Source organism: Aureobasidium pullulans, assembly GCF_000721785.1.
Source record: "Aureobasidium pullulans EXF-150 unplaced genomic scaffold scaffold_6, whole genome shotgun sequence".
In the NCBI taxonomy this organism is placed as follows: Eukaryota; Fungi; Ascomycota; class Dothideomycetes; order Dothideales; family Saccotheciaceae; genus Aureobasidium; species Aureobasidium pullulans.
In genome coordinates, this window is record NW_021941026.1 from 410,001 (window position 1) to 424,456 (window position 14,456).

At 52.9% G+C, this 14,456-nt stretch overlaps 4 protein-coding genes across 4 annotated transcripts; all 4 read right to left on the reverse strand.

Annotated features, from left to right (window-relative positions):
* Positions 1-111: 111 nt before the first annotated feature.
* On the reverse strand, positions 112-1,554 carry M438DRAFT_270391 (putative delta-12 desaturase; the record flags this gene model as incomplete). Its single annotated transcript, XM_029900385.1, has 1 exon — positions 112-1,554. The coding sequence occupies one exon, from the start codon at positions 1,552-1,554 to the stop codon at positions 112-114; it is 1,443 nt and encodes a 480-aa protein (XP_029762035.1).
* A 1,622-nt stretch (positions 1,555-3,176) lies between these two features.
* M438DRAFT_270125 (UROD/MetE-like protein) lies at positions 3,177-4,415 on the reverse strand (the record flags this gene model as incomplete). Its single annotated transcript, XM_029900362.1, has 2 exons — positions 3,177-3,598; positions 3,650-4,415. 2 exons carry the CDS (start codon positions 4,413-4,415, stop codon positions 3,177-3,179), a joined length of 1,188 nt encoding a protein of 395 aa, XP_029762036.1.
* An 863-nt stretch (positions 4,416-5,278) lies between these two features.
* On the reverse strand, positions 5,279-10,764 carry M438DRAFT_344286 (AAA-domain-containing protein). Its single transcript, XM_029905188.1, has 4 exons — positions 9,454-10,764; positions 7,429-9,399; positions 7,103-7,381; positions 5,279-7,049 (listed from the first exon to the last, which is right to left on the reverse strand). Exons 1-4 carry the CDS (start codon positions 10,459-10,461, stop codon positions 5,421-5,423), a joined length of 4,887 nt encoding a protein of 1,628 aa, XP_029762037.1. The 5' UTR covers positions 10,462-10,764; the 3' UTR covers positions 5,279-5,420.
* Positions 10,765-11,777: 1,013 nt separating this feature from the next.
* M438DRAFT_315844 (mitochondrial carrier) lies at positions 11,778-14,381 on the reverse strand. Its single transcript, XM_029902665.1, has 3 exons — positions 14,009-14,381; positions 12,507-13,953; positions 11,778-12,454 (listed from the first exon to the last, which is right to left on the reverse strand). Exons 1-3 carry the CDS (start codon positions 14,198-14,200, stop codon positions 11,991-11,993), a joined length of 2,103 nt encoding a protein of 700 aa, XP_029762038.1. The 5' UTR covers positions 14,201-14,381; the 3' UTR covers positions 11,778-11,990.
* Between the last annotated feature and the right edge of the window lie 75 nt (positions 14,382-14,456).

Below are 14,456 nucleotides of genomic sequence, written 5' to 3' on the forward strand. Positions count from 1 at the left end.
TTTGACTTCGGTGGTCCGCCTGAGGATGTGTTTGGAAGAAGAATAAATGTCGAGAAAAACATGCTGAACGCAAAATCGCAGTAATCAATCCTTTCTGTACAAGTGGATCATCTAACCAGACTTGGCAGCAAGCTTGGTAGGGGGGACACCAAGACCGTTGCGGTTTCTGAAGAAGAGAACACCCTTGCCCTCACCCTGGGCACCCTCCGAGGGCTCGACCCACTGGCACCATCTGGCGCTGCTGTACATAGCCTTGAGGAAACCAACGGGGCCGTCCTTGACATCGCTGCGGTAGTGGTTGCCCATGATGGGCTTGATGGCCTCAGTAGCCTCATCAGCGTGGTAGAAAGGAATGGTCGAGATGTAGTGGTGGAGGACGTGGGTCTCGATGATACCGTGGAGAAGGTTGCGACCAATGAAGCCGAACTCGCGGTCAATGGTGGCAGCGGCTCCACGAGTGAAGGTCCAGGTGTTGGCATCGTAGTGAGGAAGCGAGGGGTCGGTGTGCTGGAGGAAGGTGATGGCAACGAGCCAGTGGTTGACCCAGAGGTAAGGAAGAAGGTACCAAACGAGGAGGTTCTGGAAGCCGAACTTCTGGTTGATGAAGTAGAGGGCAGTGCAGGTAAGAGCAAGACCGACGTCGGAGAGGAGGATCAGCTTCTCGTCCTTGCGCTCATACAGAGGGCTGGAGGGGTTGAAGTGGTTGACACCGCCGAACCAGCCGTTACGCTTGCCCTCACCCTTACCCTCGGTCTGCTTGTGGTGGTTGATGTGACCAGTAACGTTGGTGATGAGGTACAGAGGCCAGCCGAAGAGCTGCTGGAGGATCATGTGGGTGGCAGTAGCGATAGGGGTCTCCTCCATCAGCTCGGAGAGCTCGTGGATAGCGTGGCCAACTCTGCCAGCGTAAACCTCACGGGTCTTGGGGAGGAAGACCATGTCACGCTCCATGTTGCCAGTGGCCTTGTGGTGCTTGCCGTGGGAGATCTTCCATGAGAAGTAAGGGACAAGGAGAGCAGAGTGGAGGACCCAGCCGACGGTGTCGTTGAGGGTCTTGGAGGGAGAGAAAGCCTGGTGACCACACTCGTGGGCAATGACCCAGAGGCCGGTAGCGAACAGGCCCTGGAGGACGGTGTAGAGAGCCCAGAGGCCAGCTCTAACGGGGGTCGAGGGAATGTACTCGGGAGTAACGAAGTTGTGGCAGAGGATGAAGGTGGTAGCGATGCAGACAATGTCGCGGGTGATGTAGTAGAAACCAGTGGCAGCAGAGCGCTCGAAGCAGTGGGCGGGGATGGCCTCACGGATCTGCTTGATGGTGTAGTCGGGGATCTTGAACTCGTTGCCGTACGTGTCGAGCAAGGTACCACGCTGGTTCTTGAGAGGCTCCTCGTCAACGGAGCCCATCGAGGACAGCGAGGTGCTGGAGGGAGAGTTGCGAGGCGAGTCGGCAGGCGAGACAACCTGGGAGGGAGCCGACGAGCTGGCGACCGAGTGGTCGGTGACGGAGCGGTGGACAGCGCCCCTCTGTGTGGGGAGAGCAGTGGTGGATGCCATTGTGTTTGTGGTGAGAGTGAAAGACAGGTCAATTGGGGAATTGCTAGTAATAAGGAGAGACGAGAGACGGGACAAGTGGCTCGAGTGGGGGGATTGAGTGCAACAAGACTTGTTGAGAGACACCCAAGGGACAACTAAGAGCCTGAGCCTGCGTGTGCGGGACGAGGTCTTGGGAGGATTGCAGAGCGAATGAGCGAACGGGTTGCAAAGGAAGGACAGGAGGGAGACGGCTTTTAATCCACCTGGTGCGGCCAGAAAAATTGTCCCCCAAGCTTCTGTAGTCGCCCACGCGCTAGAAGCAAGCGATGACCCTGAACGAAATCGAGAACCAGCCAAAACCCGATCAACCTCGGGCGAATCTTGCGTTTCATCGCGCCTGCTCCATTTGGCTGACCATCAAAACCTTCCCAACATTTATCCTGTGTTTGCTGCGACTCCCACCACGGCAAACGCTATTTCCTCACCTGCACACAGTCTCATGTCCTCGCGACCTCATTGTGCGTCCTGACTCTGAATCTACCAATTCACCATTGCCCTAATCCCAGCCTGTCTTGCTTGGGTTTTTCCGAGCGGCGAATTCCATAACATGGTCGATCTCGTCCCCACACGCTGAAGCTGCCCCTTGCGAAAGGCTCAAGCGCGGTGAAGCGCCTCAACAGCATCTCTGCTGATCTCTCCTGCTCGACCTCTTGGCATTCCTAATTGCCCCGACCTTCGACCTTGTTCTGCTGCCTTTTTGACTCTTGAGGCTTGCTTGCAAACCACCCGACACCGGTAGGATGGTCTGGGGGACACGGGAGTGGCTCTCTCGCGTCTCCATTCCCTACGCCCGCTGTCCTTGACCGCGTCGCTTTTTACCTACGGGCGTTGGCATGCTGTTGCTGCTTTTTGCGGGCCGGTCTGGGAGAGCTCAGAGCTAGATCAACGCGACATCTGTGCTTCCTTCCATGACCGTTCGAGATGCTTCCTACACTCGAAACTCGTACCACTTTCGCTGGCTGCTTGCTTTGCTTTTTGCAAATGCTTCATGACATGTTTCCCCTGAGCTGCTGAGCTGCAGTGCCTCTAAATGCATGCAGTGATGCAGGGTATGCTTGCATCGAGTGCACAAATGGAGTCTTGCTTGCGAAACCCCTCACTCGGCCACATTGTTGGGACGACGTTCGCAGTATGTCGTTGATATCGAACCTTGTTACCTACGCGGCGGCACAGCACATGGTCCTCTCGTCATCCATTCACCTTTTCACGTTTGACGCCTACAGAATCCTACCATGCTTCTAGCCCTCGGTTCCGCAGCTCCAAGAGATCACATTCAAGCTTGCTGTCGGGTGATATGACGTCGAGCTCTCACGAGCTTGTCATGTGTTATTCATGTGTTTGTATCTCTGTTACTTTTGTAATCCAACTACATGATTCCAATCCATGTTGAACTTTTCCAATCCAATCAGTGTATCATCCCTAATGTCCTTCTCGTCCGGCTGGTTGACAGACCCGGCATATACTTGCAGTAACGTAATCACATAGCCCCAAAAAATGTTGAACATTTCCCCCTAGACTCCATGCATGATTCTTTCGTTAGAGCTTCATCAGTCCAATCGTACTCTTTCCTACCTGCCTAATGTTTAGGCACGGTCGGGCCAGAGCTCGTTAGCAACCTGCTTGACGAGGTTGAGCTTGGCGAACATCTTGTCCTCGGTCATGGCCTCGGCACCGACACCAGTGCTGGCGAAACCGCACTGAGGGCTGATACCGATGCACTCCATGGCCTGCTCACGGCTGACACCCTGGCCCTTGGCGATGATGTCGGCGGCCTCGAGGACCTTCTCCTTCATGTCTTTGGCATCCTCAAGGTCGGCAACCTTTGTGCTGACGACACCGAGAACGACGTTCTTGTTCTTGGGGAGGAAACGGAGGGGCTCGAAGCCACCGCTGCGGGCATCATCGTACTCGAGGTAGAAGGTGTCGTAGTTGAGCGACTTGAAGAATCTCTCGGCGATCTGCTCGTACGAGCCCTGGGAGAAGTGCATGGACTTGGAGAAGTTACCTGCACGACATTAGTATACTGGTCAAAGCGATTCATGGTGGTTAAGCTTACCTCTGCAGATGTGGAGACCAACGTGGAGACCCTCGGGGCGGCCCTCAAGACAGTCGTTGTGAGCCTTGCAGTAGAGGTCGAACAGCTCGTCGGGGTCAACACCGTCGGACTTGAGACCCTCAAGCATGTCCTTGGAGCAGAAGTAGGCAAGAGTAGGGTCGTCGATCTGGACGCTCTTCAGGCCAGCCTCGTGCAGGACCTTGAACTCCTTCTTGTAGGCCTCAGCCAGGTCGGCGAAGAAAGCGGCATCGGTAGGGTAGACCTCCTTGGGATAGCACTTGCCGGGAGCAAGACGAAGGTGGAAGTAGGGAGCCGGGGGCATGGTGAACTTGCACTGGTCCCACTGCGACTCGGGGACCTGCGACTTGAGGTACTCCCACTTCTTGAGGTAAGGGCTGTGCTTGTACTCAATCTTGCCGTTGCAGACAACAGTCATGGGGTACTTGAGACCGGCCTTCTTCAGGGCAGCAATTGGGGGAGCGGAGAGTCTGTAAAGGTCCCAGGGTGCGTCCTCGACCTCCTCGAAGCCCTCAAGCTCCTCGAAGAAACCACCAAAGTAGACCTTGCGATCATACTCGCCTGAGCAGATGGGGCGAACACCCTCCTCTTGCTGGCGCTTGACAATGTGAGTGATGGCCTTGTGCTCAGCAGCCTCGAGCTCCGAGTCTGAGGACTGCTTGTTGGCAGCCTTGGTCTTGGCCTCCTGCAAGTCGGCAGGGCGGAGGAGCGAGCCAATGTGCTCGGCGTGGAAGGGAAGTCTGACCATGTTTGCGATTGTCTGACCTTGTGTGTTGATAGAGAGGAGAGAAGGTTACGAAGACCCCGCCTCTCCAAGATAGTTATTGTTCCCCTCCATAGCGTGGAAATGAGAAGTACCGAACTCTTGCAAGCAATCCGTTCACAACTGCCGTGCTGCCCTAGCTTCGCTGAGTTTTGTCCATTCTATGACAGCCCACGCCTGTTATCATACCATTTCTTAGGTAATAAGTGATCCTCTAATTGCACCCGAGTCTCAATCCCGACCAAACTGTCTACTTCTCATTTACCTAGAGCTCTCCACGTCGTGTTGTAGGAGGACCGATAGCGGTCAGCGGCGACCGAGGTGTCAAACCTTCTTTGCCTTTACCCTGAGCTTTTTTTGAGCCGCATTCAAGCGGTGCCCCGCCATGTGCTCGCGGAAACAACCCGCAGCTTGCAACTCGCTCTGTGGACAAATCATCCCTCGATTAATGCGTCCTACCTAAGATGGAGTTTCGGATTTTACATACTCTGTGGTGTGCATGGAAATGTTGAATAGTATCCAATTGTTCTCAATCTCGAATCATCTGGCAAGTCAAGGGGTATGCGTTTCAGTCGGCCGAGTTTCTCATCAGACTTTTGTTGAACCAAAGACCGATTTTCGAAATGCATCGGTATGCACGAGAACGGCAGCAATATTCTTGCAACCATAAAAATTACTAGATGAATATACGTACGGAGTATCACTAACCTCTACTTCCAGAACTGATCATCATGCAACAGATACTGAACGAGATTGAGCATTCATACAGAGGAGCCAGGGTCACACTCGAAGCAAGTCGGACTTGGTCAATTCGAACATTCATGCACTCGAATCAAAAAGAAAAGTTATGGGCGGCTCATAGAATAATATCATTAGCATGTAGCATTATCAGTTGTATCTCTACGCCAGAGGAAGCACGTAAATGGGCAATCAACAAATAGTGTAGGTACCCTATTCCAACACTTCCTTTGCTACGCCTCAGTCTGACTGCTATTCGTCCTGACTCGGTGCGAGGATAGCCTGGCACTCTTCAATATCTCGGATAGTCTCATTGAAAGTATCAGAGACAGCCGAGGCAGCATGGTTGCGGTTGTAGTCGCCCTTGGTTCTCCAGATGGCGTCCATGATGCTCGCCATGACTTGCTCGAGTTGTTCGACATTGAGCCCGCTCGACTTGCGCACCATTTGGTCATCAAGGCTCTTCAGCATTGCTGGATCGGCCTGAATGAGCTGTGGCTCGTTGAGCAGCGCCTGAACCGTGAAAGAGTGGTGAGGCTGACTGCTTGGTGGCGGTGGGCCCATAGCCCTTTGCGACGATTGTGATTGCTGCGAGCTGAACATGTCCGGTGGCTGCGTGTTGGGCAGTTGACTGCCGCCTTCGACTTGTGGCAAGGCACTGAAGTCTGGAGCATCGTCGTTGCGCACGCCGTTCGAGGAAGTATTCGTAATGACGGAGAAGGGAGCACTACTCCTGTGACTCTGGTTGCTTGTCTTGTGACCGGAGCTGGTCGAAGATGCGCTGTTATAGTAGTCTTGATGTCCCGAACCAGGCGCTAACCGTGTCAAGGCACTAGTCTGAGTGTGTGTATGATACGGCTGTGTCCCTTGTGCCGATGGAGTTGCGTAGGGCTGAACGAATCCGGCTCTTCCCTGCAGGTTCATAAGAGAATTTTCCTGGCTGTCGGGCATTTCAGGTTCCTCCTGGACACACGAAGGAACGCTAGAGCCGTTGGTAAGACCATTGGACAGAGGACTGGGCCCCAGAGGTCTGCCAGGAGTGAATGGTTGCAGCATTCTAGGTCCCGGTACATCCTCCCCAAGGTGAACCGGTCCTGTGGAGTGATCGGTGACGGTGTTTGAAACATTAGGCGGCACATTCGGCCTGATGATGGGCACCTCATGCCCTTCTTCTTGAGCTTGTCCCGCTTTATCGACCTGTTCCTTCTCACGAGCAAGCTCGCGATTGTACACCGCCTCGCACTCGGCGACTAGCACGGGATTTATTGCTTCGAGGTTCATCATATCGACTTCAACGTTTGCTAGCATCTCATTGGCCTTGAGTGTGCGATCTTGGTCACCACTGGTTTTCGCGTCCTTAGCTAGTGCTCTGACGTCGTTGAGGAAATCCTTCGGCCGCTTGTAGTAGCCATTTGAGAGGCGCTTCTCAATAGTGACAATTTCCAGATTGTAGTATTGCTTGCCAGTTGCGGTTTCATGCAGAAGCGCAGTGCCCTTGGAATCCTTCGCTATCTCATAAGGCCTGAGCTGCTGCACTTCCGTGTGGTCCAGGTCGGTTGTGAAGACGCTCGGGTCTTGCTCATCATATAGATAGCCAATAAGGGCTGGATCAATGATGGGAGCTCTGAACTTCTTGTATTTCAGCTTGATCTGATCCATGACTGGCTGAATGAGCAACTTGAGGTTGTTGAGTGTGAAGCGATCCTTCTTCTTCTGCGCCTTAAGTTCGGCTTTGCTAGGAGGTTTTGCTTCTTCTTCAACGACAGGCGCCTCGGGTAAAACTGGCAAGATGCGCCTCTTGCGGTTTTCTGGCTGAGGGAACTCTGCAGGTGATTGCTGAATATACTTCATTGCTTTAACGAAGAATTCACGGCGAGCCGTCTGGACGAAACTGTCAGCAATCTGAAGATCACGATGTCAAGAGTAGAACTTACCTCTCCTGGTCGATCCAACAAGAAGTAGTTCTTTCTCGAACGGCTGAAGAGCTCTCTCATCATCTCTTGGTTAGGGCTGGCTTGATTAGACCTCAGCTCCATCACACCGAGCACCAGTATAGGATCTGTAGGAGATAGAGTCCTCAAAAGACCATTGAAAGTCTTGATGACTTGCTGACCCATTGTCTCATACCAGATATCAATACTGGGAAGATAGATGACACTAGGTTTGTGGCGCTTGACTTCTTCGAACAGCTGTACAACAGCCGCTTCAGGTGACTGCCACGAGATTAGTTTTATCAATTAGCGGTTTTGATTGCACTTACCCTTGTTGAGTCCTTCAGCAACGTTGACATGTCAAACGATTGTACGTGGAGTCCTTCGAACTTGGCCAGCAATGCACCACTAATGTACGACTGACCCATACCCTCGAGACCACTGATCAGTAACCTCGGGCGATTGATTCTGGAGCTCTCAAACTCTCGTTGCAGGTTCTCCTTCTCGAACCCGTTCTCGTCATCTCGATCATCGAACATAGCTTCTTCCAATGCCGTTGTCGGCTTCTTCTGAGGTATGATCTCGTCGATGAGGGCCGAAACCTTCGCAAGTGCGTCTCTGAGTAGAGGTTCGATGTTTGGTTTGAGTGCCGAGGCACCAGAAGCTGCAGATCTCTCAGAGGAGGGCACGATCTTGTTGACAGAGATCATGAAATCCTTGGCTTTCACCCTGATTTGTGAAGGATCAATGAGCAACTTTTTGTTACTGGAATAGATCTGGGGAAAGGTGCCCTGCACTGCGTTCAAAGCAGCTTCCGTACACAGCGAACGAAGATCGGCACCACCATACCCCCTCGTCAAGGCTGCGAGCTGATCTTTGAACTCTGGCTTTAACGGAGGCTCCCATCCCTTGGTGTGGATGTCAAGAATTGCGCGACGAGCTTTGACGTTCGGGAGTGGGAAATAGAACTCTCTGTCGAAACGACCAGGACGTCGCAGTGCAGGATCGACCGAGTCAGGACGGTTGGTAGCTCCAATCACAATCACTTGCCCACGGCCGTCCATGCCATCCATGAGAGCAAGAAGAGTAGCAACGATGGATGCATGGATTTGTTCCTGCTTGCTGGATCGCACAGGCGCAAGACCATCAATCTCATCGAAGAAGATAATACTGGGCTGCGTCTTCCTTGCCTCTTCGAAAAGCAACCTCAACTGTCTTTCTGCTTCTCCTACCCATTTGCTGAGTGCATCAGCACCCTTGCGCATGTAGAATGTGACCTTCTTTCCATTGGTACTAATACTGGAAGCGAGAGCTCTTGCGAGAAGTGTTTTACCGGTTCCGGGAGGTCCGTGGAACAGGACACCGCGGGGTGGGGTGACTTTGAAGGTTTGGAAGATTTCCGGGTACATGAGCGGCAGTTGGACCATTTCCTTGAGTCTATCAATATGGTCTTCAAGACCTCCGACGCCATCGAAGTTGACGTTCGGGTCAACACCTAGAGGATCTGCATCAGCCAAGGCCTTCTTGTCCTTGACTTTTCCGAAGTTGGAGAGACCGCCAGCAGTCGAAGCACCAGCATCGGCGTTGTGAGTTTGTGGGAAAAGACCTGGTGCTGTACCCGCAGTTGGTGTCATTCCTACTGCGCCTCCAATGCCGCGGGGCATCTTTTGAGCCATGTCATCGTCACTACTGTCAGAATCGGCGCCACCAGCAGCCTCTGCACCCTCACCACCAAAGATAGGCACTGGACCACCGGCACCACCGAAAGGTCCCATAGTCGAGAATAGCGACCTCCATGGGCCAGCTGCACCACGACGAGGTCGTTGTGATGTTGGCGGTGCGTCTGCTTCTTCCTCGTCTGCTTGGTGAATTTCGGGTCGGAAGATGCGGTAGTCAGGTCTGTTACTCCTGTTACGCAGAGTTGTGGGTTCGAAGGAAATGTCATGGTGCTTGTTACGACGAGGACGTTTATTGCGACGACGATCCTCACGCAGGTCATCGGCTTCATCAGCAATCTCGTCGGGATCCAGGTGCTCCTCCTCGGAAGATTCGCGTGAACGTTTAGTAGCTGTTCGTCGAGAGCGTCTGAGACGACCACCGCCACTACTAGAGTCGTTGTCGCTCTTTTGGTTCTTCTTGGGCGAAACCTGCAGTTCGTCGGCACTTGAAGCTTCTTCACCACCGGATCCCGCAGGAGGCTCAAAGTCACTACTAGCTTCGCCTTGCGATTTACGTGTTCGTGGTCGAAGGCGTCGTCCTTCGCGACCTCGCTGCGGTGGGCTTTCGGTCTTCTGTTGTGACTGGTCGAATAAGTCAGACGCAACTAAACCTTCTGGCAGTATTGTTTGACTTACCCTCAGTTTGCGCTTGTTCTTGTTGATCGGTCCCTCATCATCATCGTCTTCCTCGTCTCCCTCGTCTCCCTCCGCATCAGCCTCATCTTCAGCTGGTTCCTGTTCGACTTCCATTTGCACATCCGAAACAAAAGGAGAAGCGGCTCCAGCTTGAGGTTCTTCACCTTCTTCCTCCTTGGGCTCAGCAAACTCGCGCAATTGTCTGTCAAAAGACTCGGGCACCTCGCCATATTCCTGAGAGGCGGGGATCTCTTCCTGAGAAACTTCCATGATGGCACTGACAGTCGGTGGCGGTTTCTTAAGCCCTCTGCTTCTTGTACTTCGAGCAGATTGTAGTTGTGGGTCTGGTGTGAAGGACGTTTGACGAGCGCCTTGTGCTTGGGTGTGTCTGCCCGAATCGCTGAGCGCGACCAATTGGTCTTGCGAAGCGCGGCTACTGCGTCTGGTCGCCATACCAAGTCCTTCCGCAGGTGTTGCACTCATACCACGCACCGACACTCTGGCGCTATTGGCCCGTGTTGATCTACGTGGGTTGCTCATATTTCCTGTGGCCTTCAAGATTTCCAACTTTTCTGACGGGATGGAAAGTCGGATGATGAATTTCTTCGGACTGGCGACTGGCTCTGGCAGATGTGCTATGGCGTCGTCGCTTCCTTCGGCGTCCTCGTCGGATTCAACGTACGTCCGGCGGGTGCGGACAGCCTTGCGTTGCTTGCGCTTGGAAGGACCAGGCGAGTCCTCCTCGTCCTCGGAACCAGAGCTTTCCTCGATGCTATCCTCGTCGAATGAACCCTCCTCGTGATCGTCGCTGTCGTCAACGACCCCGTCGCTACCGTAGTCGTCTCTTCTTTGGCGTTTGCGCGAGGGCTGTGATTTCGACTTCTTGGGTCGTGCGCTTCTCACTTTCTTAGGGGATGATCGCACATGCGCGTCGTCGTAATCGTCGTCGTCGGAATCGCTTTTGAGGAAATCTTCGGGACGTCTGAACGAGTGCGAGCGCTTGGGCATGGTGTGTCGAGCGGCAAACTGCGCAGTGCAGGAGGGGTCCGGGCTACCAGTATCTTTTGGACAGACTCGATGTCTTGCGCGACACTCAGAGTGAGATAGTATCGATTGCGCGAATCATATACTGATGCTGAGATGGTTATGACTGCCGTCTATCACGCGTTTGGCTGTGCTGGGTTGCGTGTGTTGGCGTTGCGGCGGATGGTCGAAATCTCAACCTCGCAATAAGTGTATCAAACAAACGCGTCCTTTTCTGCACGACATAGAGCACGCTGATACTGCTCTTTGATAGTATTCAAATCATAAATGATGGAAAGGATGAAAAGGAGAGGGTGCGTTTGGGGGTGAGAAGCGATTTGATAGCAAGGCTTGGCAAACCACCCACCATCCAAACTTCGACGATTCGCGCTTTACTTCGAGCACAACGACGGATAGTCATTTCACCTCAGCATTCATACCCAATTGATGAATTTAATATCAGAAACAATCTGGCAAGCTGTGGAGAGTTTCTCCTGGGCATTCCGCATGACCCAAGGCCCTCCCTCGCCTCAAAATCAAGCATACAGCATCTGAGAGCATCCAGGAACCATATCTCCCTGCTGCTCCATTCATAGTTCCCGTCGATCACCCCGCAAATGCCATGTGTCTGAGAGTAGTTTATTCTGACCTCCTGCTTGTCTGTCCTGTCACGTGATTCCGACCTTTGGCTTGCCAGCTCATCAAATGAGGGACATGAACCAGGGCATTTGGAATTGGTGAATATGCAGCAAAATGGAAGCTTTCATTGTTGCTGCTTCGCTCTCGATAGTTGCACAGTAAGATGATGGATCGGCCTTCGACCCTGAGCTCTCTCTCGCGAACCAAATTTTGTCCCATACTGAGAGCAGACAAAACTCTTCACTCAAACATATATTCCACCACCATATTGATTTCAATTCGTATTCTAGACAGAACTTCTCGTAGTCGTACGCGATTTACTGGTTTATAAGTTCGGAGAGTTTGTCAAGTTCCCTGAAGCTCCCGAACCGGTAGTCTTTTATCACAAGCCTGTAACCAGAAAACTTCGAGATGAGTGGCGCAAGTACATGTCTCGTAGTTTGCTGGAGCAAGCATGTTTCAAAATCAGCAAAAGGAAGTTGGTTTGGACGTTCAGAATTTGCTGCGAAAATTCGGGGGAGTTCATCAGAGGCGGCAGAGGGTCCGGCTTCGCTTCTGGGCAGCGAGAGAACATTCACTTGAGACAACCGAGACCTGCTGAGGTCTGAGAACAATTCGTTATGACATGAACACATTATGATTGCTGGTACAGACTTCCGAGTCTATTGAAAATATCGTACATTTGCTGTATAGAACAACTGCCACCACTAGATCCAAACATGATCCAGCCTTGACGCCTCGCACGCTATGCAAAACGCACGCTTTTCTGTCTGCTTCTCCAGATGTCCTGCCTACCGAACAAGAACGAGGGACACACCTATGATGACAAGGAATCTAATGTATCGACCGTCAAGGTCATCTTATCTGGGAAAAGATCAACGGAATCCAGGGATGCCGGTGAACTTCTGACCCTCAGGCACCTTCGGGCTGCCGAAACCGACGTCGAGGTCCAGAATGATCTTGAGGGCGTTTCTACTTCTCAGGTAAGGAAGTGGTGCCTTTGCCTCCTGCAAACCGGTTGCAGGCTCGAGGCTACCACGGGGACCAAGCTCATGTTCCTCACCAGGAAGAGGAAGAAGGCCTTGTAGAAGCTCGTAACCAGCGAGAGTGAAACCGAATTGAGGCGAAGAACGAAGGATACGAGCGGGACCTCCCTTGAAGAAAGCACGGAAACCTTCCTCCTGCATGATAGTCTTGGCGCAGTGACGGAGTGATGTGTACTGAGTCTCACCCTTGCGGGCTTCTACTTGCAGACGGGTCTTGATGACATCGCAAGGGGTGGTCAGGTAAGCAGCAGGCATACCAGCAATAGCACCAGCAGACAAAAGTTGCAAGATACCTGGAAAAGTGTGTTAGCAAAGTCTAGTGTCATCACAAGCGTGTAAACTCACCGAGCTTCTTGTTGGGACCCTCGCCGAAGTAGTCCTTCTTGAGATGGTTGTAGGTGGGGAAGTAAATGGCGGAGAAGGGAACATCACGCAACAAACAGGCGCTGGCACCCTTGTAGAGACCGACCAGACCAAGGTTACGCACGATCCACATGGCACTTCTTTTCTCAACAGCCTTTTGTGACTTGGCAACCTCGCCCTGAATCTGCAGACGAATCTTGACAATCTCAAGAGGGTTTGTGAAGATGACCTGACAAGCACCAGCAGTACCACCAGCAATGATTTCCCAGGGTAGCTTGATGTCACCGGTTGTGGGGTCCGAGGCCTTTCCTCTTACCAAATCGTTGACGGTCAACTTGATAGCCTTCTCGGGGGCCACACCAACAAGCTGGGGCAGAACTCCCGAGTACAAACCTCTGACGCCTTCGTTGCGGATGACCTTTGAGAAACAATCGATCGAGTTCTTGTAAAGAAGCTGACCAACACGAGCCTTTCTCTGGTTCTGCATGCGGGTCTTGACCAAATCAATAGGGTAGACCATGAAGGCACCAAAGGCACCAGCGATCGAACCAAGAGCGAAGTGATGTGCGGACACGAGGACATCGTGCAGGAAAGATTTTGACTTCGAAACGACTGCAGCGGCGGTGTCGGCAGCAGCACCAGTAGCGGCGCCGTAGACTGTGTGGTGAGATGCCCATGAAGCATCAAGAACGCGTGCAAAGTCCGAGACTCCGAGGCGGCCTGAGGGCTGGTCCAGACTGGCAAAGTGGAAGAGAATATCGGCCTCCATGGGGGTGAACAAGGAGAAGCGAGTGATACGAGCGGCCTCGTTCAAGAAGTCGGTACGAGTGATCTTGCCGTCGTCGGTCTTTCCAACAGCATTGCGAATGACGAGTTCGACAAGGTCCATGTCACGGATGATGTTTTGGAAAGCGCGCACGTTGGCGTAGGAGATGTGGCTGCCAGGTGAGATGTTGCAGAGGGTCTGGAGGTTGGAGAGAAGGTGGTCGGACAGCTTGTGCGAGGCAGTTTCACGGATGATGCGCTCAAACTCCTCGGGGTCAATGTAGCCATCACCGTTCTTGTCGAAGTGGTGGAAGGCTTGCCTGATCCTTTCTCCTTGAAGACCGCGAAGCATCTGGGCAAACTGCGGGTAGGTCATGCTATGCCTGTTCTTGCGGTCGCCAACGTACAGCGAGGCCCATGTCGAGTTCCAGTCAAAGGGAATGTTTTCGGGAGAGCGGTTGCGAGCGTAAGCTTCCTTGAAGGAGTTGAAGTCGACTACACCAGTGTTGGGGTCGCAGAAGAGACGGAAAGCGATTTCGTACTCGGCATCGGGCTTTGCTAGGAGGTTGTTGAAGGTAGCCCAGTCGGAGAGGGTAACGCGACCAGTCTTGCGGCGGTCGGCGATGGAGAAGAGGACGGCATATTGCGAACGCTTGATCTTGTGCTGTAGGGGGTCAGCAAGGTCATGCTAGCAAGCACAAGGGGTTCAGGATGCGCACGTAGTCTTCAGACTCGGGAGCAATGGCATTGACAAAGTCCTCTTCGTCCATGTAGAAGTCACCGGACTCGGCGTCATTCTTAGCATATTGCATAAACTCAGCACGCGTCTGGTTGGAGAGCTGCGGCTCATCTTCAACACCAAGCAGCGTCTCCTTGACCGTCTCCTTGATGGTCGTGGTGGTGGAGGCCATGACTGGAAGATGTGATATGGCAATCAATACACTCTGGTACACGACGGACGATGGATGACAGCTGGAGTGCGGGCAGCGAATTCGGCGTCACTCCTAAAGAAGGATCCGGGGGACGAAACGCACGGTCGAGACAGCGATCCGAATTACGAGCAACGGGAACGGGCAGGAAAGTGAGGTGGAGTGATAAAGAGCCTCACTTCGGCTAGGCGGGAGATGGGATAGTAATGGATGTTTGGCTACAATTGACGAGCGAGAC

Bases quoted from the DNA above. Each gene is read 5' to 3' on its own strand.
- M438DRAFT_344286 (XM_029905188.1), bottom strand. From the start codon at position 10,461: ATGCCCAAGCGCTCGCACTCGTTCAGACGTCCCGAAGATTTCCTCAAA. The intron at 9,400-9,453 runs GTAAGTCAAACA...TTATTCGACCAG, and splicing joins AGAACAAGCGCAAACTGAGG to TCACAACAGAAGACCGAAAG. The intron at 7,382-7,428 runs GTAAGTGCAATC...ATCTCGTGGCAG, and splicing joins TGCTGAAGGACTCAACAAGG to TCACCTGAAGCGGCTGTTGT.
- M438DRAFT_315844 (XM_029902665.1), bottom strand. From the start codon at position 14,200: ATGGCCTCCACCACCACGACCATCAAGGAGACGGTCAAGGAGACGCTG. The intron at 13,954-14,008 runs GTGCGCATCCTG...GACCCCCTACAG, and splicing joins CTCCCGAGTCTGAAGACTAC to CACAAGATCAAGCGTTCGCA. The intron at 12,455-12,506 runs GTGAGTTTACAC...ACACTTTTCCAG, and splicing joins GGGTCCCAACAAGAAGCTCG to GTATCTTGCAACTTTTGTCT.